Source organism: Misgurnus anguillicaudatus, chromosome 4 (assembly GCF_027580225.2).
Source record: "Misgurnus anguillicaudatus chromosome 4, ASM2758022v2, whole genome shotgun sequence".
Lineage (NCBI taxonomy): Eukaryota > Metazoa > Chordata > Actinopteri > Cypriniformes > Cobitidae > Misgurnus > Misgurnus anguillicaudatus.
In genome coordinates this window covers 34,630,001-34,649,324 of record NC_073340.2, presented here as the reverse complement: position 1 = coordinate 34,649,324, position 19,324 = coordinate 34,630,001, and the positions used below count along the sequence as shown (strand labels likewise).

At 36.5% G+C, this 19,324-nt stretch overlaps 1 protein-coding gene across 2 annotated transcripts in view; it reads left to right on the top strand.

Annotated features, from left to right (window-relative positions):
* Positions 1 to 19,324, top strand: part of dock1 (dedicator of cytokinesis 1) — a 333,542-nt gene that overhangs the window by 118,127 nt on the left and 196,091 nt on the right. For both annotated transcript variants that reach the window (XM_073867188.1, XM_073867187.1), the window contains exons 25-27: positions 2,956 to 3,062; positions 9,726 to 9,853; positions 13,803 to 13,905. In XM_073867188.1, the coding sequence (XP_073723289.1) occupies positions 2,956 to 3,062; positions 9,726 to 9,853; positions 13,803 to 13,905 (338 nt within the window). The remainder of the gene's footprint in view (positions 1 to 2,955; positions 3,063 to 9,725; positions 9,854 to 13,802; positions 13,906 to 19,324) is intronic.

Below are 19,324 nucleotides of genomic sequence, written 5' to 3'. Positions count from 1 at the left end.
ATGCTTCTTACAGAGACACTCCTTGGTTATCCTGGATGTGTGCTTCAGGTCATTGTCATGTTAGAAGACCCAGCCTCGACCCATCTTCAATGCTCTAACTGAGGGAAGGAGGATGTTCCCCAAAATCTCGCAATACATGGCCCCGATCCTCCTCTCCTTAATACAGTGCAGTCGCCCGGTCTCATGTGCAGAAAACACCTCCAAAGCATGATACTACCAAGCCCCATGCTTCACAGTAGGGATTGTGTTCTTGGGATGCTACTCATCATTCAAACACGTTTAGTGGAATTATGATCAAAAAGTTCTATTTTGGTCTCATCTGACCACATGACTTTCTCCCATGACTCCTTTGGTTCATACAAATGGTCATTGGCAAACTTAATGGTGCTCTAAGCGAATTCACGCGTGTTAATAAAACATTTTTGTTTCATACAGTAAACATCTCCTCACTATCTGCTAGCTGCCTGTCCTCTGAACACACTTTAAAAAAATGTGGTCTCTGTAGACAGCCCTGGCTTCGCAAACTGCAACAAAAACAATGTGGTCAAACCACGAAACACAACAAAGTGTTCCAATAAACAACAAAAAAGGATTTGGGAGTGGGGATTGGCCGCGTATATGAGGAGTTTAGCTACAAACGAAGCTTAATGATTTTCTCAGGTGGGCTTTGTTTGAACGTCAACAAGAAGGGAAATCACACAGATTCACTAAGAGCGCCTTTAAGATGGGCCTGGACATGTGCTGGTTTAAGCAGGGGAACCTTCCGTGCCATGCATGATTTTTAACCATGAAGTCTTAGTGTATTACCAAAAGTAACCTTGGAAACAGTGGTTCCAGCTCTTTTCAGGTAATTGGCCAGCTCATCCCATGTAGTTCTGAGCTGATTTCTCACCTTTCTTAAGATCACTGAGCCCCACAAGGTGAGATCTTGCATGAGCCCCAGTCTGAGAGAGATTGACCGTCATGTTTAGCTTCTTCCATTTTCTAATGATTGTTTCAACAGTGGACCTTTTTTCACCAAGCTGCTTGGCAGTTAGGGGTAGGGTTAGGATTAGGTTAGTTTAGGGTTAGGTTAGCCTTTTCTAGCCTTGTGGAGGTGTACAATGTTGTCTCTAGTGTCTTTGGACAGCTCTTTGGCCTTGGCCATGTTAGTAGTTGGATTCTTACTGATTGTATGGGGTGGACAGGTGTCTTTATGCAGCTACCTCATTTAATGTAAGATAATAAATGGAGTGGAGGTGGACATTTTAAAGGCAGACTAACAGGTCTTTGAGGGTCAGAATTCTAGCTGATAGACAGGTGTTCAATTAGCTGTATCATACAAATAAAAAGTTAAAGAATCATACATTGTGATCTCTGGATTTTTGTTAGATTATGTCTCTCACAGTGGACATGCACCTACGGTGGCAATTTCAGACCCCTCCATTATCTCTAAGTGGGAGAACTTGCAAAAAAGCAGGGTGTTCAAATACTTATTTTCTTCACTGTATTTAGCTTTGGCCTTAGAGATTTATGTGTGTCTCCTATGAAGTGGCCTATAATGCTTTTCCAGCTTTGAAATTCTCATTCCCATTTCTTCTTCTGTTCTTTCCATTCCCTGTTCTTTAATCCGACAGTTTTCTCTCTCTGTTTGAGAGTTTCATAGGGTTAAGAGGATTTTAACCCTCCTGTGTCTTATCTGTCTCCTGTGGTTCTTTGGGCTTTCAAAGCTGGCACATAGAAAGCCACTGTTTTCCTTTCCTATTTCCTTCCCTATTCCTATTTTTATCTTTTCCGTTTCTTACCATTTCCTTTATTACCTTTTTACCTTTTCCTCTCCCCTTCATTTTCCTTTCTTTCCTTTTTCGTTTTTTCATTTCCATTACCTTTCTTCCCCTCCCTTCCCTTTAGTCTTCCCCCGTATAGCTGTATTGTAAATATGGTGTAAATAGTGCCTTATTGCTTATATAAAACATTTACAGCATCACATCTGGCTGGCTCACAGTGCTCGTATCTGCCTGTTTGCTCTGTCATAGGATTGTATTTGCTTAGCAAAGATGTCATGGGTTCCTCTCACACAGACCAAACAAATGGTGAATGAGGTCGTGTCTGAGCCCTGTCATCGTCTGCCAGACCTTTCTCCTCACATCCGCCTCTCTTCAAGTGCCAGTTCGGTCCACAGAAAAGCCCAGGGCTCATGTGTGAGAGCGTGTTTGTGTTTTATTCAGATGTGCACATGGCCCGGGGCAGACAGCATGTTTTAGAAATGAGCTGTCACTTCAACAGGAGGTGGAGACCCTGAGATCAAACTCTCTTACTTATACCTGCACAGGGTCCACACTGTTTCTTACCAAAGAGTGTGAAGCACTCCAGTCTCAGAGATATGTGTGCATTGCAAGTGAGGCACATTTTATTGCATTCAATACGACATTACCGATTCACTATAATGCAACAAATGAGCTCCATAGGCAGAGCATTAGCAGTGGAAAATCCTGGGTTTGATTCTCACAAAATGATAAAACGTTCATAGTTTTTTAGTGCTGGGCAAAGATTAATCGCGATTAATCGCATACAAAATAAAAGTGATTTTTGGCATAATATATGTGCGTGTACTGGGTCTAATTATTATGTATATTTAACCACACACACATTCATATATTCATTTCAGAATTGTTTTACTTATATATACATTTTTTAAATGTATATTTAATATAGAATATATAAAAATATAAATAAATATATATTAACATGTACATGTTTCTTAAATACATACATGAATGTGTGTGTATTTATTTATACATAATAATTACACACAGCACATACTCATATATTATGCCAAAAATCACTTTTATTTTGTATGCGATTAATCGCGATTAATCTTTGCCCAGCACTAGTTTTAATGCATAATTTAGAAGAATGTATACATAAAGCCAAACAATGTCTAAATTCACAAATTCTCTATCTCTTTCTTTCTAGTAAGCTGTTCAGTGAGTTTATTCTCAAAGTTCCTCTGGGCCGTCTGGTGAAGCAGAAGTTAATCTGCATGATTGACATTGTCCACAGTGACCTCTTCACTCAACATGGTAAACACACACACACACACACACACACACACACACACACACACACACACACACACACACACACACACACACACACACACACACACACACGCGCGCACACACAATGTAAAGGTCAGTACTGTATCTGACAGCAGCTGTGTTATGATTCCTGTATGTGCTGTGTGAAAGATGCGTTGTGTTGTATTTTATAGATAGATAATGTTTTAATTTGTGAGCTTTCTTTTGAAATATTTTTTAATATTTTAATTGTTTTTGATAATGAAAATAGTTTTGAACAAATGGTCAATGTGTGGTCTGCAACATTACCTGGCCATCGCCCTACTGCAACAGCTGTGTGGTTATAAAACCAGGCGTATCTTCTCCAAACAAAGACGATGATAGTCACTTATTTTAAAGGAGACATTTCACAAGATGTTTTTTTAAGATGTCAAATAAATCTTTGTTGTCCCTAGAGTACATATGCAAAGTTTTAGCTCAAAATAGCATATAGATAATTTATCATAGCATGTTAAAATTGCCACTTTGTAAGTGTGAGCAAAAATGTGCTGTTTTGGGGTGTGTCCTTTAATATGCAAATGAGTTGATAACTAAATGGCAGCGTGTGGTTGGATAGTGCAGATTAAGCGGCGGCATTATTATATTAAAGGGGACATATTATGAAAATGTGACTTCTCCATGTTTAATGCTTTAATTGGATCCCCAGTGCTTCTATCAACCTAGAAAACTTGAAAAAGGTCAACCCAGTACCTTTGTTTTGGTAAACCATCTGCAAGCATGTGAAAAAATAGGTCATTGAAATTTGTCTCCCCTTGTGATGTCATAAGGGAATAATACCGACCCTTAGTGCAGAGATCAGCTCATTTGCATTTAAAAGGACACACACAAAAATGACACATTTTTGCTCACACTTACAAAGTGGCAATTTTAACATGTTGCAATAAATTACCTATTAAATATTTTGAGCTAAAACTTTACATATGCACTCTGGGGACACCAAAGATTTATTTTACATCTTAAAGTCTTGCTTATTCCCTTTAAGATCCCCTTCTGACATCACATGGGGAGCCAAATTTTTCACATGCTTGGAGATAATGGTTTACCAAAACTAAGTTACTGGTTAGATTTTTATCACATTTTCTAAGTTGATAGAAGCACTGGGGACCCAGTTATATAACTTAAACCTGGAACTGGTGAGGTTTTTAGGATATGTCCCCTTTAAAGGAACAGTCTACTCATTTTCAATATTAAAATATGTTATTACCTTAACTAAGAATTGTTGATACATCCCTCTATCATCTGTGTGCGTGCACGTAAACGCTGGAGCGCGCTGCGACGCTTCGATAGCATTTAGCTTAGCCCCATTCATTCAATGGTACCATTTAGAGATAAAGTTAGAAGTGACCAAACACATCAACGTTTTCCTATTTTAGACGAGTAGTTATACGAGCATGTTTGGTGGTACAAAATAAAACGTAGCGGATTTAAAAGAGGAACTATATTTTATGGCGTAATAGCACTTTTGGGAGTACTTGGACTCGGCGCAGTAACACCCTCCCTCTCCCATTATGAGAGTGAGAAGGGGAGCGGACTTTTCAGGCGAGTCGAAGTACTCCCAAAAGTGCTATTACGCCATACAATATAGTTCCTCTTTTAAATCCGCTTAGAAAAGCGCTACGTTTTATTTTGTACCACCAAACTTGCTCGTATAACTACTCGTCTAAAATAGGAAAACGTTGATGTGTTTGGTCACTTCTAACTTTATCTCTAAATGGTACCATTGAATGAATGGGGCTAAGCTAAATGCTATCGAAGCGTCGCAGCGCGCTCCAGCGCTTACGTGCACGCACACAGATGATAGAGGGATGTATCAACAATTCTTAGTTAAGGTAATAACATATTTTAATATTGAAAATGAGTAGACTATTCCTTTAAACAAAGAAATTAAACTTTTATTAACAAACATCCCGCTTTTGGCTATCATTATCGTCCTATAAATCACAACGCTGTCTCAAGTCGTCATGTCACTCCTGCATCTCTGTGCTGTATAAACAAGAAGCTCAAGCTGTACTGTATGGTGCAAGCGCGCCTCTGTGCATGGCCAAACTTATCGATAATGACATTCATTGAATTTTTTTTTTATTATTATCGAATAGTGTGCTAAAAAATCTGACAGATTTTAAAGTACAAAGGGTTATGTCGATTCAAAATTCATACCCATACGTGACAGTGGAGATGAGTAAATGATGGAAATAAAGGTATTAATGACTGATTTGGCTTATCAACGTAACAATAAAATAATGATGTGCCAGATCTCCTGTTTATTCTTTCCTGGCAGATCTCCTGCTAATAGTTCACAGTCACAGATCTTTGTTCATGAATGATGGTTTTTGTGTGTAATGATGACTGATGTTTGTGTATCTCTGCAGTGATGCTGATTGTGTTTAGTGCCTTGTGTGTGTGTTGTGCGTGTGTTTGTTGGATAAGTCCTGAGGTGAAGTGCAGTGTTAAATCAGTCACATATGGAGGCTCTGCGGGTAGATTGCTGTAATTATGGGATGTGTCTCCTGCTCTGACTTAATTAAATCACTCATCACATAACCATGTGCTGCTTTTCTCTCATTTACTCTTTCATTTATCCTCTAGTCTAAGACAGCATCCGAAATCGAATACTGTGACAGTTAAAACAGTAGTATGAATATGGATAGTATGAATGAATTTGGACATACTACATGAGCCATGTCTATACATCACGTGACATACGTCATCATAACAACAAGTTAGCCGTTAACTGGAATGACATTAGACTAGCGCAATTTAAACACAAGGTACAGCTATTTGCATTTGAATAGAGGCGCGTTACTGCTTTTGGGTATTTTATTCTTTTTCGTTGGATAACTGTAGGATCACAGGATAGCAAAGTATCCGTCAAATGAACACTTATGGGTCTTGCCGGAAGTAGTCGGTCATCCGGGTACTTTTCGCCTACTGTTTTTTTTAATACTATGAATTTGGACATACTACTCGCCTTGCCCAATCCTTTTCGCCTACTATATAGTATGCAAGTAGCCGGTTTCGGATGCAGCCTATGTGGCAATCACACCAGATGCAGAAGAGGCGGCAAGCGCGAGTGATTTACATGTTAAGTCAATGCAAAGATGTGAATAAGCATGCTACGGCACGGTATGCGCGAATGGTGCGGAAGACGTGGAGCGTGCGGTGCGGCGCTAATGGCGCATTCCGCGTGAATTGAGCTTTGCCGCAGGAAAAATCTGAACTTTGGCAGATAATTTACGCAGGGTTAACAAATCAGGAGCTTTCTCTAATAGTGATGTGATTACAGGGAGCAAGCAGAGTCGCAGAAGCCCCTTCCATGATCCGAATTTCTGCGTGAATGTCTGGAATGAGTACAATTTCACACGTGGCTTTCATGCGCGAATGAAGCGAGTAAACTCAAAATGTTTAAGCATTCAACTACATGCGAATAACACATTTTTGCAGCCTTTATCGCGGCTGGTGTGAACGCCACATAAGTCTCTCTCTCTCTGTCTTTATTTCTGTCTGTAGGGTAGCAACTTTAGCGCAGCAGTCTGTGAAAGAATGAGATTTCAAAAGTTGTTAAGCCACAGATGTTGAAGATTTCCATATCGTGCTGAAGGACTGAGTCTGTCTGAGTGTGTTTGTGACTCCTCCAGCTTGAGATTTGGAGTGCCAGTAGCTTCCCTGGAATAAATTAGCACAAATGGGCTCGTCTGACCTGAACAAATGTGCGCTCTCGGCTTGAGTCACGTCTTGTTGTTTTGTTGAATAATGTATAGTGCGTGTATTTGGTTTATGATATTTAAACACAAATGTATTATCGACTCGCCATATGTCTCTCGACTCGTGCTTACCATGAAAGTGGTTCACTTAAAAGACAGTCGAGTGGAGGTAAAGGTAATTTTCACTAACTCCGGCTGTTAGGGCCCTTACGGCAATGCTGAAAGTGCAGTGTGTGCTTGTGCTACATTATGTCCGTGTTATGATGCATTTTTAAAGCAGCGACCCATAAAATCAAACATGCATGCAGCTAGCAGCATTTTTGATCACTTATGTACATTATGCGCAGTATGTAGTTTTCATGCCTAACCTTTCCGGTAGCAGCAAAAGCAATGTTGCTGGAGATTGAAGCGTTAGTGCATCAGAAGGTTGCATCCGGGTGACGTGTTGCTTGCTGCTTATTTTCTTTGCATTTAAAAAAGTAACAGTATGGATTTTTCAAGATTAAATATTTGTGCAATTTCTCAGAGAATGTATTGATAACCAATATCTGTTTATATTTTCATATACCCCTGATGATAAAGTACAGACATCAGAAAAATATCAGTTTAAGTTTTCCATTTTAAATGTGGGAAAAATGTATGCGTTATGGATGTGAAATAGTATTATTATATTAAAATAGTATTTTTGTCTTGTTTTGTAGTAGGAATATCTAAAAATTCTTAAATCAAGATGTATTTACTTGATGAGCAAAATTACCTAAGAACATAATTCTAGTTATTAGACAAAAAATATAAAATGTAAGCGAATTTGTGCTTAAAACGAGCAAAAAAAAATAAATAAATCTGCCAATGAAATAAGAAAAAAAATTCTTGAATTAAGTGTTTATGACAAAATCAAACTTATTTCAAGAATATTTGTCTTATTCCATTGGCAGATTTTTTTTGTTTGTTGTACACTGCAAAAAAATATTTTCAAGAAACATTTTCTTAGTATTTTTGTCTTTGTTTTCAGTAAAAATATCTACAAATTCTTAAATTAAGATGCTTTTTCTTGATGAGCAAAACGACCCAAGAATATAAGTCTAGTTTTTAGACCAAAAATATCAAATTTAAGTGATTTTGTGCATAAAACCAGCAATGTGCATAAAACGACCCAAGAAAATAAGTCTAGTTTTTAAACCAAAATATCAAATTTAATTGAATTTTTGCATAAAACAAAAATCTTGAAAATTTTTCTTAAACACTAAATTCAAGAAAAAATTGCATACCTACCCCATTGGCAGATTTTTTGCTTGTTTTATGCACAAAATCGTTACATTTGATATTTTGGTCTAAAAACTAGACTTATTTTCTTGGGTCATTTTGCTCATCAAGAAAAAGCATCTTAATTTAATTTTTTTTTAGATATTTTTACTGAAAACAAGACAAAAATACTAAGATTTTTTTCTTTAATCATTGTTTGCAGTATAAAAAAGTCAATTTTTGCAATTCTAAAATATTAAATAGAAATTATTATAGCAGATTAAATTTATTGTAATAAATAAAAAGAATGTAATAACATACATATTTTAAAAATCAAATTATCAACATTTTACCAAAAATGGCCACAAGGTGTCAATGGTTTACTGCATACTCTTGTCACAAATTAATAAATTACTGTCACTTCATTATTATTACTGCTTAAATATTTTGAAACATAAAAACTAAATTCTTAGACTTTCCAATGATATATGTTAGATTAAAATTGACATGCAAACTATTGAAGTAAACTCAGGTGTCCTGTTCACGGGACAGCGCCAGTTAGGGATTTTGGATGTGACATTTCTCTGTTATGGACATGACAATTTACACTTAAAAAAAATGCTTTAAAAACTTTCATAGAGACTTTGCATGGGTATTTAAGCCACCAAATATTAACATCTTGGATATGAATATTTTTAAAACCTTATGGGTAAAAATTGTAACTTTCTTGATAAGGTTGACCTTTGCATGGAGTTGCCCATCTGTAGATTCATGTTTCGTATTTGACACGGTTTCCTGGTTACCCAGACCTTTCATTTCTCTCTGGAAACAGATCGAAGGAGTTGTGGGTTATGTCCTGTGATTCGGTTAAAGTTGTCTATGTTTGTGATGGTGGCATAAGTGACCTCTCATCTTAGAAAACGTCATGTCACTATGACACCGGAGTAAGGAGGCTTTATTCATGTCGTGTGACTCAGATTTTTAATATTAGCCAGACAAATGCTGTTGGAAGGTTAAGTCAGGTGTTTATTTGGTATATAAGAGTAGGTGTCTAATGTACAGTCGTAAAGAGGATAACATTGATTTATTTATATTATCTATTGATAAATGAACTCTCAGAAAGACAGTGGGAATGTTTGTGTGTGTGGTTTCTGTTCAGTAGTGAGTTTTCTAAAGGAGAAAGCATTTTGTATAGATTCAGCTCCTATATTCACTCACCCAAAGACCCACCTACCACTTTGACAGATGGATTACATGACACACCTCCCCTCACCGTTTCATGAATGTGCCGCACAAACTAGATTTTTCATTACTCCATCTATCAGATGGGAGTGAAATATTTATCTGCACACTTTCATCTCTGCATCCAACTGTGTCTGTAAGTGTGTTTCAAAGCAGACTGCAGGGATGGTAATGATGAACATATTGATGGGCATCATTTTTGAAGTCATAGCTCTTTGCACTGTGTCTAAAATCTGCAAATAGCTTTAATTTTGTTTTTATATATTTCATTACATATTTTATTGCTATCAACATAGTTAGTAAGTGATATCTTTAGATGTTGCTCTGGCCAATAAAATAACTCTACCAGTCGGATTCTGATGTTTTTATGCTGTGTGTTCACTTGACCTTATCTGTCCAATGTGTGTGTGTGTTTGTATAGACTGCAGGGAAATTCTGTTGCCTTTGATGACGGAGCAGCTGAAATTTCACCTGGAGAATCCGGAAGAGCTGGAGTCCTGCTGTCAGTTACTCAGCAACATCCTGGAGGTCCTCTACAGAAAAGATGTTGTAAGAACACACACTTTGACCATAGCTCTCATCTTTATACTAGTGTTCTCATAAACATTGACCAAAGTCATTTGGATATAGACAGATATAGGCATTTAAATTTGAGTCTTGATCTACAGAAAACCAAAACTTATTCTGCACGGCACAGACTTTAAACATTAGATGCAACCTAGAGTAAAAATGTTCTCCCTCCTAATACTATTTTTTAGTTATTTTTGTATCGTGTATTTCATGCCTAAATGGGTGATTCTCACGAAAACTTGGTTTTAAAAATGTCAAGCATGAAAATGTAAAAATTGCTTAAATTTACTTTTTTTCCCACCAGACATTGAAAAGTCTGGAGTAAATGGGAACATTAATTTTAAAAACTTTTACTTATCATTTAACACTTTTTGTAACATAATTAAAAAAATTAGTCCTAAAAAATCTCATTACCGCAACAGTCAGAAAACATCAACACTGACATATTTTCAAAATGACATGACAAACCTGAAAGAACATAATTTGGAGATTCTGCACATGCATTTAAAATCAAAGTATTATGCTTCTATTAATTAAATTAACATTTAATAAGCATCTGTTGCGGTAATGATAATCTAAATGTCGTGTAAGCATTCTGACAAGACAATATTTCAAATTAACTGTAAAAAAATGATCTTACCTGGTAGCCATCTTGAAGTAACTGGTCCATGTGCTTGGTCACTCAAAATCAAACTTTATTAAAATTCTGTATGTGTGCTTAAACTGTTCTCAAAAAGTGTTGCGGAGGATGAGAACATCAGGCATGGACACATCATTTTCCTAATTTTTCTTCATTATTATTATAATACATGAATATTCAGTAAATATTTTTTCTGTCATCTAAAGTAGTCTAGCAAAACATCCTTTTATTTTTTTTCTTAATATTTTTGTGTTAATTTGATTAAATTACAACATAACGCATGTTCAAACACATTGCGGTAATGAGAATTTCAGCAGAAAATGAGATAAAATTTCCAATTTATAAATTTTTATGTTGAAATCACACATTGTGCAAGGTAGAACACAGTATTGTGTTAATTCTGATGCTTTTTAATGTTACTATATTACACATTTTAAAGCTAAAATCATTAGTGCCGTGGTGTTTCAATGGTTTCGTGAGAATCACCCAAATACAGGTGTGATTGAATTCACCACTGTGCTTGAAATAACTTGTGCAGAAACCTTAGCTGTAACATCTCACTCAAACGGCAATAAAACAAGAAGAGGAAGAACAACAACATCCCGAGGAAGGAAGTGTGCAAAGTTACACAAAATGCAGTACTGCACTCAGGGGACACGGCCACCAACTCCTCGCACATTTGGACGTACGCGCAGGGGTTTTTAGCGCATTCATTGTAACTTTGCAGTTTGGGAAACACTGCTTTTTGTGCTGTACTGTCATGTAAAATCAATCACACTGGTCAAGCGTACAAATACACTCTTCTTAGGAGGTGTAAAGGATTGCAACGTCTGCGATCTATGTGTATAACAAGTCCTTTACAGATTCGGGAGAGCCACACCAAATGAAAAAAAGTATACCCCATTCATTCTTTTGGTTAGAACAGGGGTTTTCAAACTGTGGATTGGGATTGTGCAGAGTCACAGGGACAGTTTTGTCCTACTAATGGCAAAGGTTTTGATGTCAGGTACACTTCAAAAAATGTTTTTAAAAAAAAACAATTTGTAATATTTTTGTCTCGTTTTCAGTAAAAATATCAAAAAATTCTTAAATTAAGATGCTTTTTCTTGATGAGCAAAACGACCAAAGAAAATAAGTCTAGTTTTTAGACCAAAAATAATCAAATTTAAGTGAGTTTGTGCACAAAACAAGCCAAAAAAATCTGCCAATGGGGCAAGCAAATTTCTCTTGATTTTTTTTGTTAAGTGTTTAAGAAAAATGTAAAAGATTTTTTAACTTACCCCATTGGCAGATTTTTTTGCTTGTTTTATGCACAAAATCACTTAAATTTGTATTTTTGGTATAAAAACACTTATTTTCTTGGGTCGTTTTGCTCATTTAGAAAAAGCATCTTAATTTAAGAAGTTTTAGATATTTTTACTGAAAACAAGACAAAAATACTACTATAATTTTTTTCTTGAAAATCATTTTTTGCAGTGTATGTACTTATTTTCTTATGTCATTTTGCTCATCAAGACAATGCATCTTGATTTAAGAATTTTTTTTGATATTTCTACTGAAAACAAGACAAAAATACTAAGTCCTTTTTGCAGTGTTGCAATTCAATTTACTAAACTCTCCTCTTAAAGAGAAGAAAAAAAATGTAAATGTAAATGTGGGCTGTGGATTAAAGGGGGGGGGGGGTACAGGATCTCTGAAAGCCAATTTTGATATTTAAAATCACCTAAACAAACACGCCCCTACCCCAATAGAATCTGGACCTTCTTTTGATAGACCCGCCCACACATACGCAACCCAGGCAACAATGTCGGTTAGTAGAAACGCCCCTTACTGCAAGTGTGTTTTGGTACTCGGCCTGACTCCCTTTTCCAAAGCGTTTTTCAAAGATCATGCATTTTCCCTTATTTTCAACATTTCCCAATGTTGACAGGTATAGTTTTATGTCATTTCCGAATATTTCCGACACGTCAGAGCATGCACATTTACTCATGCATACACAGCCACTAACATTTGTGTACTAGTTTGTGTCGAGTTAGCATTGACTAAAACCTTAGCTATATGCATCTATTGCTAAAAGCATGCAATGTTTCGATATATTGCGTTGCATTGCATTGAACCATGTGTCTGTTGATTTCAAAAGTGTATGCACGTGTTGGTGCACACTAGGGGTGTCAACAATAATCGATTTGGCAATGCATTGCAATGCGCGCATGCACGATTCAACATCTATTCAACATTTAGTCCTTGAACTTGAGGGTATTGGACCTGGAAAGTCCTTGAAAGGTCCTTGAATTTAAATTTTAACTAAGGTGTGGGAATCCTGCTGAAAGCGAGAGGGTCTATTCTTTCATTTGATATATTGTATGTTCATATATTTAAAGAAGAACATTTTCTGGAAGCATTACATTTTTGTGAAAATCATAAAAAATGCTGGCGGCGACTGGCAACCTTTTTGAAAAAAGTTAAAGTCAAAACTGAAGTGGTCTCTTAATTTTTAAAGAGGCTGTATATCTATCGTTCAAGCTTTGCGATTGAATAAAGTCGGGAACTAATTTGCATATTCATTGATCTGCATAGACTAAACACAACAAGGTTGCAGAGTTACATTTAAGCTGTTTTCAAGCATGAAGAAATTACATGATGAAAACTTTTACATATGTTATTATGATACTCAGAGATGATACGATTATCAACTACTGGGGGACTCTAAATTAGGTTTAACCAAGTATTATACTGCAGTTCCTAATGAATTTACCTGCCAGCTGGTGAGCAACTGTTTTATTTACTTGACAAAGCCCATTTTTATGATGCTTGGCAAGTGATCATTTAGTACTCTGTGTGTGTTTGGGAGAGTTTTGTGCTACTACATTAATAATCCTTTATCTTCTGTAAATTGTAAGGTCACCCATTGATATGTGTGTTAGTTAGATAACTGTGAATAGTTAGTTTATAAAGCAATAATGCTGTAGTTCACAGTGAATTCAGAACAGCTAATGGGCACTGTTAGGCTTAACACAAAGTAGGAAATCACAACTTATTGCTTTTATTTCATACACAGATGCAGTGGTGCAGTAATACTGATGTGATGTGGTCACATGTGCATGTTTATAGACTAATTTACAACGATCTCAAACACGGCTCAGCCAATCAGAATCAAGCAACAGAACCATCTGTTTTATAATATATTTTTAGTGCATCCTGTGACTGGTCACCAGACTGTCATTTGTACACCATGGCTTTGTTATTGTTGGTTTTGATGTGTTTTAATAGTTTGTCTTTGTGTTTTAGGGTCCGACACAGTGGCATGTCCAGGTCATCATGGAGAAACTGTTAAGGACGATCAACAGAACCGTGATTTCCATGGGCAGAGACTCTCAGCTCATAGGCAGTTGAAGATCTGTGTGTGTGTGTGTGTGTCAATCTCTGTTACAAGATGTTTTGTGTCGTCTTGGACCATCTTGAATCCTTGACTACAATGCATAGATTGGATTTCATGACTTGAATAGTCAGTCCTAAAGGTTTGGATGTGAAACCGTCAGATTTGTATGCAGTGTGAACCTTGATATTGTTGTGAAATCTTCTGAGAGCTGGTGTAAATATTTCCTTTAATCACCGTTGATTTATTTATTTATCTGTGTTTGTGTTGGTTTGTTTTCGCTGAGCTGAACAGCCAGATGGAGGCGTATGAATATTCATTTGTGGCATTTTTTTTTGTTGCTCCTCTGAATTGTTTGCTTTCATGTTAGTTTTTAGTTAATCATTTTCATCATATTTCTTCTTCTGAGCTGATCTGAGATCAGGAGTCAGGGGGAGAGTTTAGTTTAGGCCCAACACTCGGCTTCAACATCAGTGCGGGAGAAATACTGATGCTGTCCTTGACTTTTACAGGCTCATCTTTCTAAATGAATGCTAAACCCTCTGATCAGTGATCTGTCTGTTTGACTAATCGGTGGTTAGTCTGGTGAGAAGCTTCTTTTACGTTTTGGGGAAATTACTTCATATATCCGCTTAAATCACCTTGTCACCAGTTTGCTGAAATGGTTTGAAAGAGTTAGGTTTGAGAAAAGATTTTGCAGCATTTGTTTGCTTATGAGTTTGATATTTTGCTATCTAATGCATTAACAGAGGTTAAAGCCCTGGGAAGTTTTTGAAAATATACATGCATAGATACAGGTCATTGAAAGTGCTTGAATCTATTTTATGCAAGAAGTTTTCTGGGGGAAAAATCCATATTATTCACTGTGTAGTGTAGGATAATATCATAAAATTTCTAGCTTTTTATGCAGACGTGCTAAACTGTTTGCTTTAAATGCTTATATTTTCTTTATGCAAATGTTGATTCATACCAAAATGTTTTTTTTTTCGCAGCATAGTTGTGTTTGACACATAAAAACGTCTCGGTTTACGTATGTCAGTGATTCTCACGAAAACTTGGTTTTAAAAATGTCAACCATGAAAATGTAAAAATTGCTTAAATTTACTTTTTTTCCCACCAGACATTGAAAAACAAAGTCTGGAGTAAATGGGAACATTAATTAAAAAACTTTTACTTATCATTTAACACTTTTTGTAACATAATTTAAAAAATTAGTCCTAAAAAATCTCATTACCGCAACAGTCAGAAAACATCAACACTGACATATTTTCAAAATGACATGACAAACCTGAAAGAACATAATTTGGAGATTCTGCACATGCATTTAAAATCAAAGTATTATGCTTCTATTAATTAAATTCACATTTAATAAGCATCTGTTGCGGTAATGATAATCAAAATGTCGTGTAAGCATTCTGACAAGACAATGTTTCAAATTAACTGTAAAAAAATGATCTTACCTGGTAGCCATCTTGAAGTAACTGGTCCATGTGCTTGATCACTCAAAATCAAACTTTATTATTATTCTGTATGTGTGCTTAAACTGTTCTCAAAAAGTGTTACGGAGGATGAGAACATCAGGCATGGACACATCATTTTCCTAATTTTTCTTCATTATTATTATACATGAATATTCAGTAAATATTTTTTCTGTCATCTAAAGTAGTCTAGCAAAACATCCATTTATTTTTTTTCTTAATATTTTTGTGTTAATTTGATTAAATTACAACATAACGCATGTTCAAACACAGCCGCACACATTGCGGTAATGAGAATTTCAGCAGAAAATGAGATAAAATTTACAATGATAAATTCTTATGTTGAAATCACACATTGTGCAAGGTAGAACACAGTATTGTGTTAATTCTGATGCTTTTTAATGTTGCTATATTACACATTTTAAAGCTAAAATCATTAGTGCCGTGGTGTTTCAATGGTTTCGTGCGAATCACCCATGTAACTATTGTTCCCTGAGAAGGGAACGAGACGCTGCGTCTTCCTTGCCATACTTCCTGCCTCCCTGTAATGCCGTCTTTGGCAATATTTCAGATAGCGATATACTTCCTGGCTCCCGCATCACCCTGTCTTTGTCGTTAAGCCTCACCATTGATTGAATTTGATTTACGCATTCAGACGCACTTCCCCTGGAGGCGTCCCCAAAGTGTCACCGCAGTGACGCAGCACGAGTTCCCTCGAAAGGAAACTGTAACAATGTATCTTAAAAGGTAACTGAATGAAACCTTGCTCTCACTTGAAATTTGAGGGTATTGGACCTGGAAAGTCCTTGAAAGGTCCTTGAATTTGAAGTTTACTAAGGTGTGGGATAATATTCATATGTCATATCCACGATATGTTTGTTTGTATTTTAGCATGCTTATGAATGCATGTGTGTGAAGATTGACTTTAATGTTGTGTAGATTGATGTATATTATGTGTGTGTGTTCTCTGCAGCAGTTCTGCCATACTGACCTTGTTCACTGGCGCTCTGATGCTGAGATTTATGCATTAAGTTTCTCTTCTGTGCTTTTGTGCCATGTGAGCGCAGAATTCAAATGAGTCTGATCACCGCGTCCAAAGGCAGACGCGCGCCCTGCATGCAAATACTGTATGACGTACAGTACAGAACGTCCTGATCATTTTATGATTATTATCAATTCTTGATCCACAGTAGATTCAATGGTTTTCTTTTTGTATACTGAAACGGGTTTTGAATGCTTTGTTTTCATTTGTAAGCACTAAGCGTTATTGGTACTATTGCTTGTTAGTAGCTTTCCTAAATGGATGAATTAAATATTCACTGACACACTTTAATGCTTAATAGTCAAGAGTTTAAACCTGATCCTCATCTGTTATGATCTCTTTATTTTTGAAATGAGGATTTTTATCTTTTGTCTGGCTGTAGAAACCTCTCTAGTTTATCTGCATTTTTCTCTCTGATTTTGGGGCTTTATCTCCACAACAATCTGTTTTGTGTTTTTAGTCCCTCCCGTTTTTCTGCAGTGGGAGGGGCTTGGGTGGAGAAGCGGCCTGCTTTGATTGGCTCATTGGGATGATTGACATTGCAGGACAGAAGCTCTCTGCAGCATCAGTGCAGTAAAGTCATAGATTGATATTCTCCGTGCATTGAATACATGTGTGATGATAGAGAGATGCTCCGTATTGATTCATTCCTGTCGGCAGATTGCTGACTCGCTATTTTGCCGCAGATGAGTTTCCCAAAGTCGCTCGCATGGGAAATACCAAACAGTTGCCTTGGAAACTTTTCCTGGGAATTCCCTGCTTAATAAACATGAAAACACAAACAAACTCATTTGTAGGGACCTGGAGAATTTTAATAATGCTTATAGTCATCTTTGATTTACTGCTGGGAATGAGCAAGATGCTCTCTCTCTCTCTCTCTCTCTCTCTCTCTCTCTCTCTCTCGCTTTCTCTCTCACACAGACACACATGTTCTGCCTCCTTGTTATTCTAGTAACTAGTTTTATGTGAAGTTTTTGAATTAGTACAGGAGGCTAAGATGCATCTTTGAAGCAGAAATGGACCTAAATCCATGATGCGTCTATCTCTCTCTCTCTCTCTCTCTCTCTCTCTCTCTCTCTCTCTCTCTCGCTGTCGAGAGTCAGCTATCTTCATCCTCACATCAGGCTTTGTACTGATATTAAGTAATGAAACAAAACCAGTCCCATAAATTTGCTGTTGCCATCTGGAGTGAATGGCTGTTTTTAGCTCACTGCACTGGGTTTATTCTTATTACATTTAATCCGGATGGACGGCATTATGGTGCTTTCAAATGCTGCCCTGCTTTTCCCACATCATAGTTATACCATCCATCCATTACATCCGGAGTTTCTCAGTACGGTTTTGGAGATAAAAAATATTTAATCATCCATAGAAAAATAAAGTTTTTATGATAATTTGTGAGTTGTTTTTGGGGGTGGAGCTATCCTGAGCTTTGCGTTTTAAGCCTGGGGTATAGTCTGTCTTTTTTTTGCGCATATGCGACCATACATGCACAGTTAAACACGACATATGGCTAAGCATAGTTCATTTGATTTGTACATGTACACAGACATGTTCGTGTGCATTGCATCTCCTGGGTTACATACTACATTTTCCTTTAGGCGCATGCCTAGGGCTGTCAAAAAGACTGAATGCGATTAATACAAAATAAAAGTTTGTTTTTTTGCATAGTATATGTACGGAGTCCGTGATTACGGATCAGGGAGGGGCTATATCCGTGAGTACAGTTTGCAAAACTGTGGGGGCGGATTGCGAAAGCGTGCACTTTGCATAGTTAACTGTAATAACGGACTAACAAAAACAACATGACAAACGATTTTCGGAGGCAATAACAACGCTATTTAGAGACGCACAGAGGTAGCCTCGTTCACACAATCTCTCTCTTTCGCTTCGCGTCGTGTCCGCATCACCACCTCGGTTGTGCATTATTTTTCTAATAATTCAAAGGCCCGTCGCCAATTATTCTTTACATACAGTGCACACAGGGTTTTATAAAATCTGGCAGTGCACTTTTCTGATGATGAAAATTGTATCACGCGCACTGTATGTGGACCTACACGTAAAAATGTACCATACTTTGACCTTTAAAGTATACAATATGTTTCTGTCAAAGCGACAAGTATGGTCCCAGGTTTAACAGACAAGTTAGAGTCAGCTACTGTAGGTATTAAGTATTGTTTCCATCATTGATTATTTATCAGTTACAATTCCTATATAAAATATAAAATGTTTCAGTATTAATGGAGAAAACACTCACAGAACCGCAAACGAGGAAGAGACAGACAGAGACAGACAACGCCGGGTCTTTCAATGAACTCATTTGTCTTTCTCTGTTTTTATGTGAGGAAACCACTCCTTCAATTTTTCATCTTTTATTTTGGATAGTAAATAGTTTTAAAAACTTTATAAAATACACAATATTGCACATAATAAATCAATGGCACTTTTTTTAAGAAACAGAAGAACATCTAGTTGTCTCTTTCGGCTACAGTAGGACTATTCGAAAATCAAAAAGTTTTGGTGCGACTGTTCACAGAAATGTTTTTTTTCTCTTTTTGTCAGTCATGTGTTTTCATTGGTGAATTGTTTTGACCTTTTCCAGACTTTGGCACATGTGTTGCTGACTTCTGTTGTGACATTTCCAGAATTCCCTCTTCTGATGTCATTATAAAGCTGTTCTGTTGACTATAATCACTATGAGAGGATTTAGCCCTATTGTGATTCTGTAAATATGTTTTACAACATGAAACGTTTTAGTTTTATTGTTTTGTTTAAGGAAAGAAAGGATATTAGTTTGCAAAAGCCACACACACACTGCAGCATATATACATATACATATATATATATATATATATATATATATATATATATATATATATATATATATATATATATATATATATATATATATATA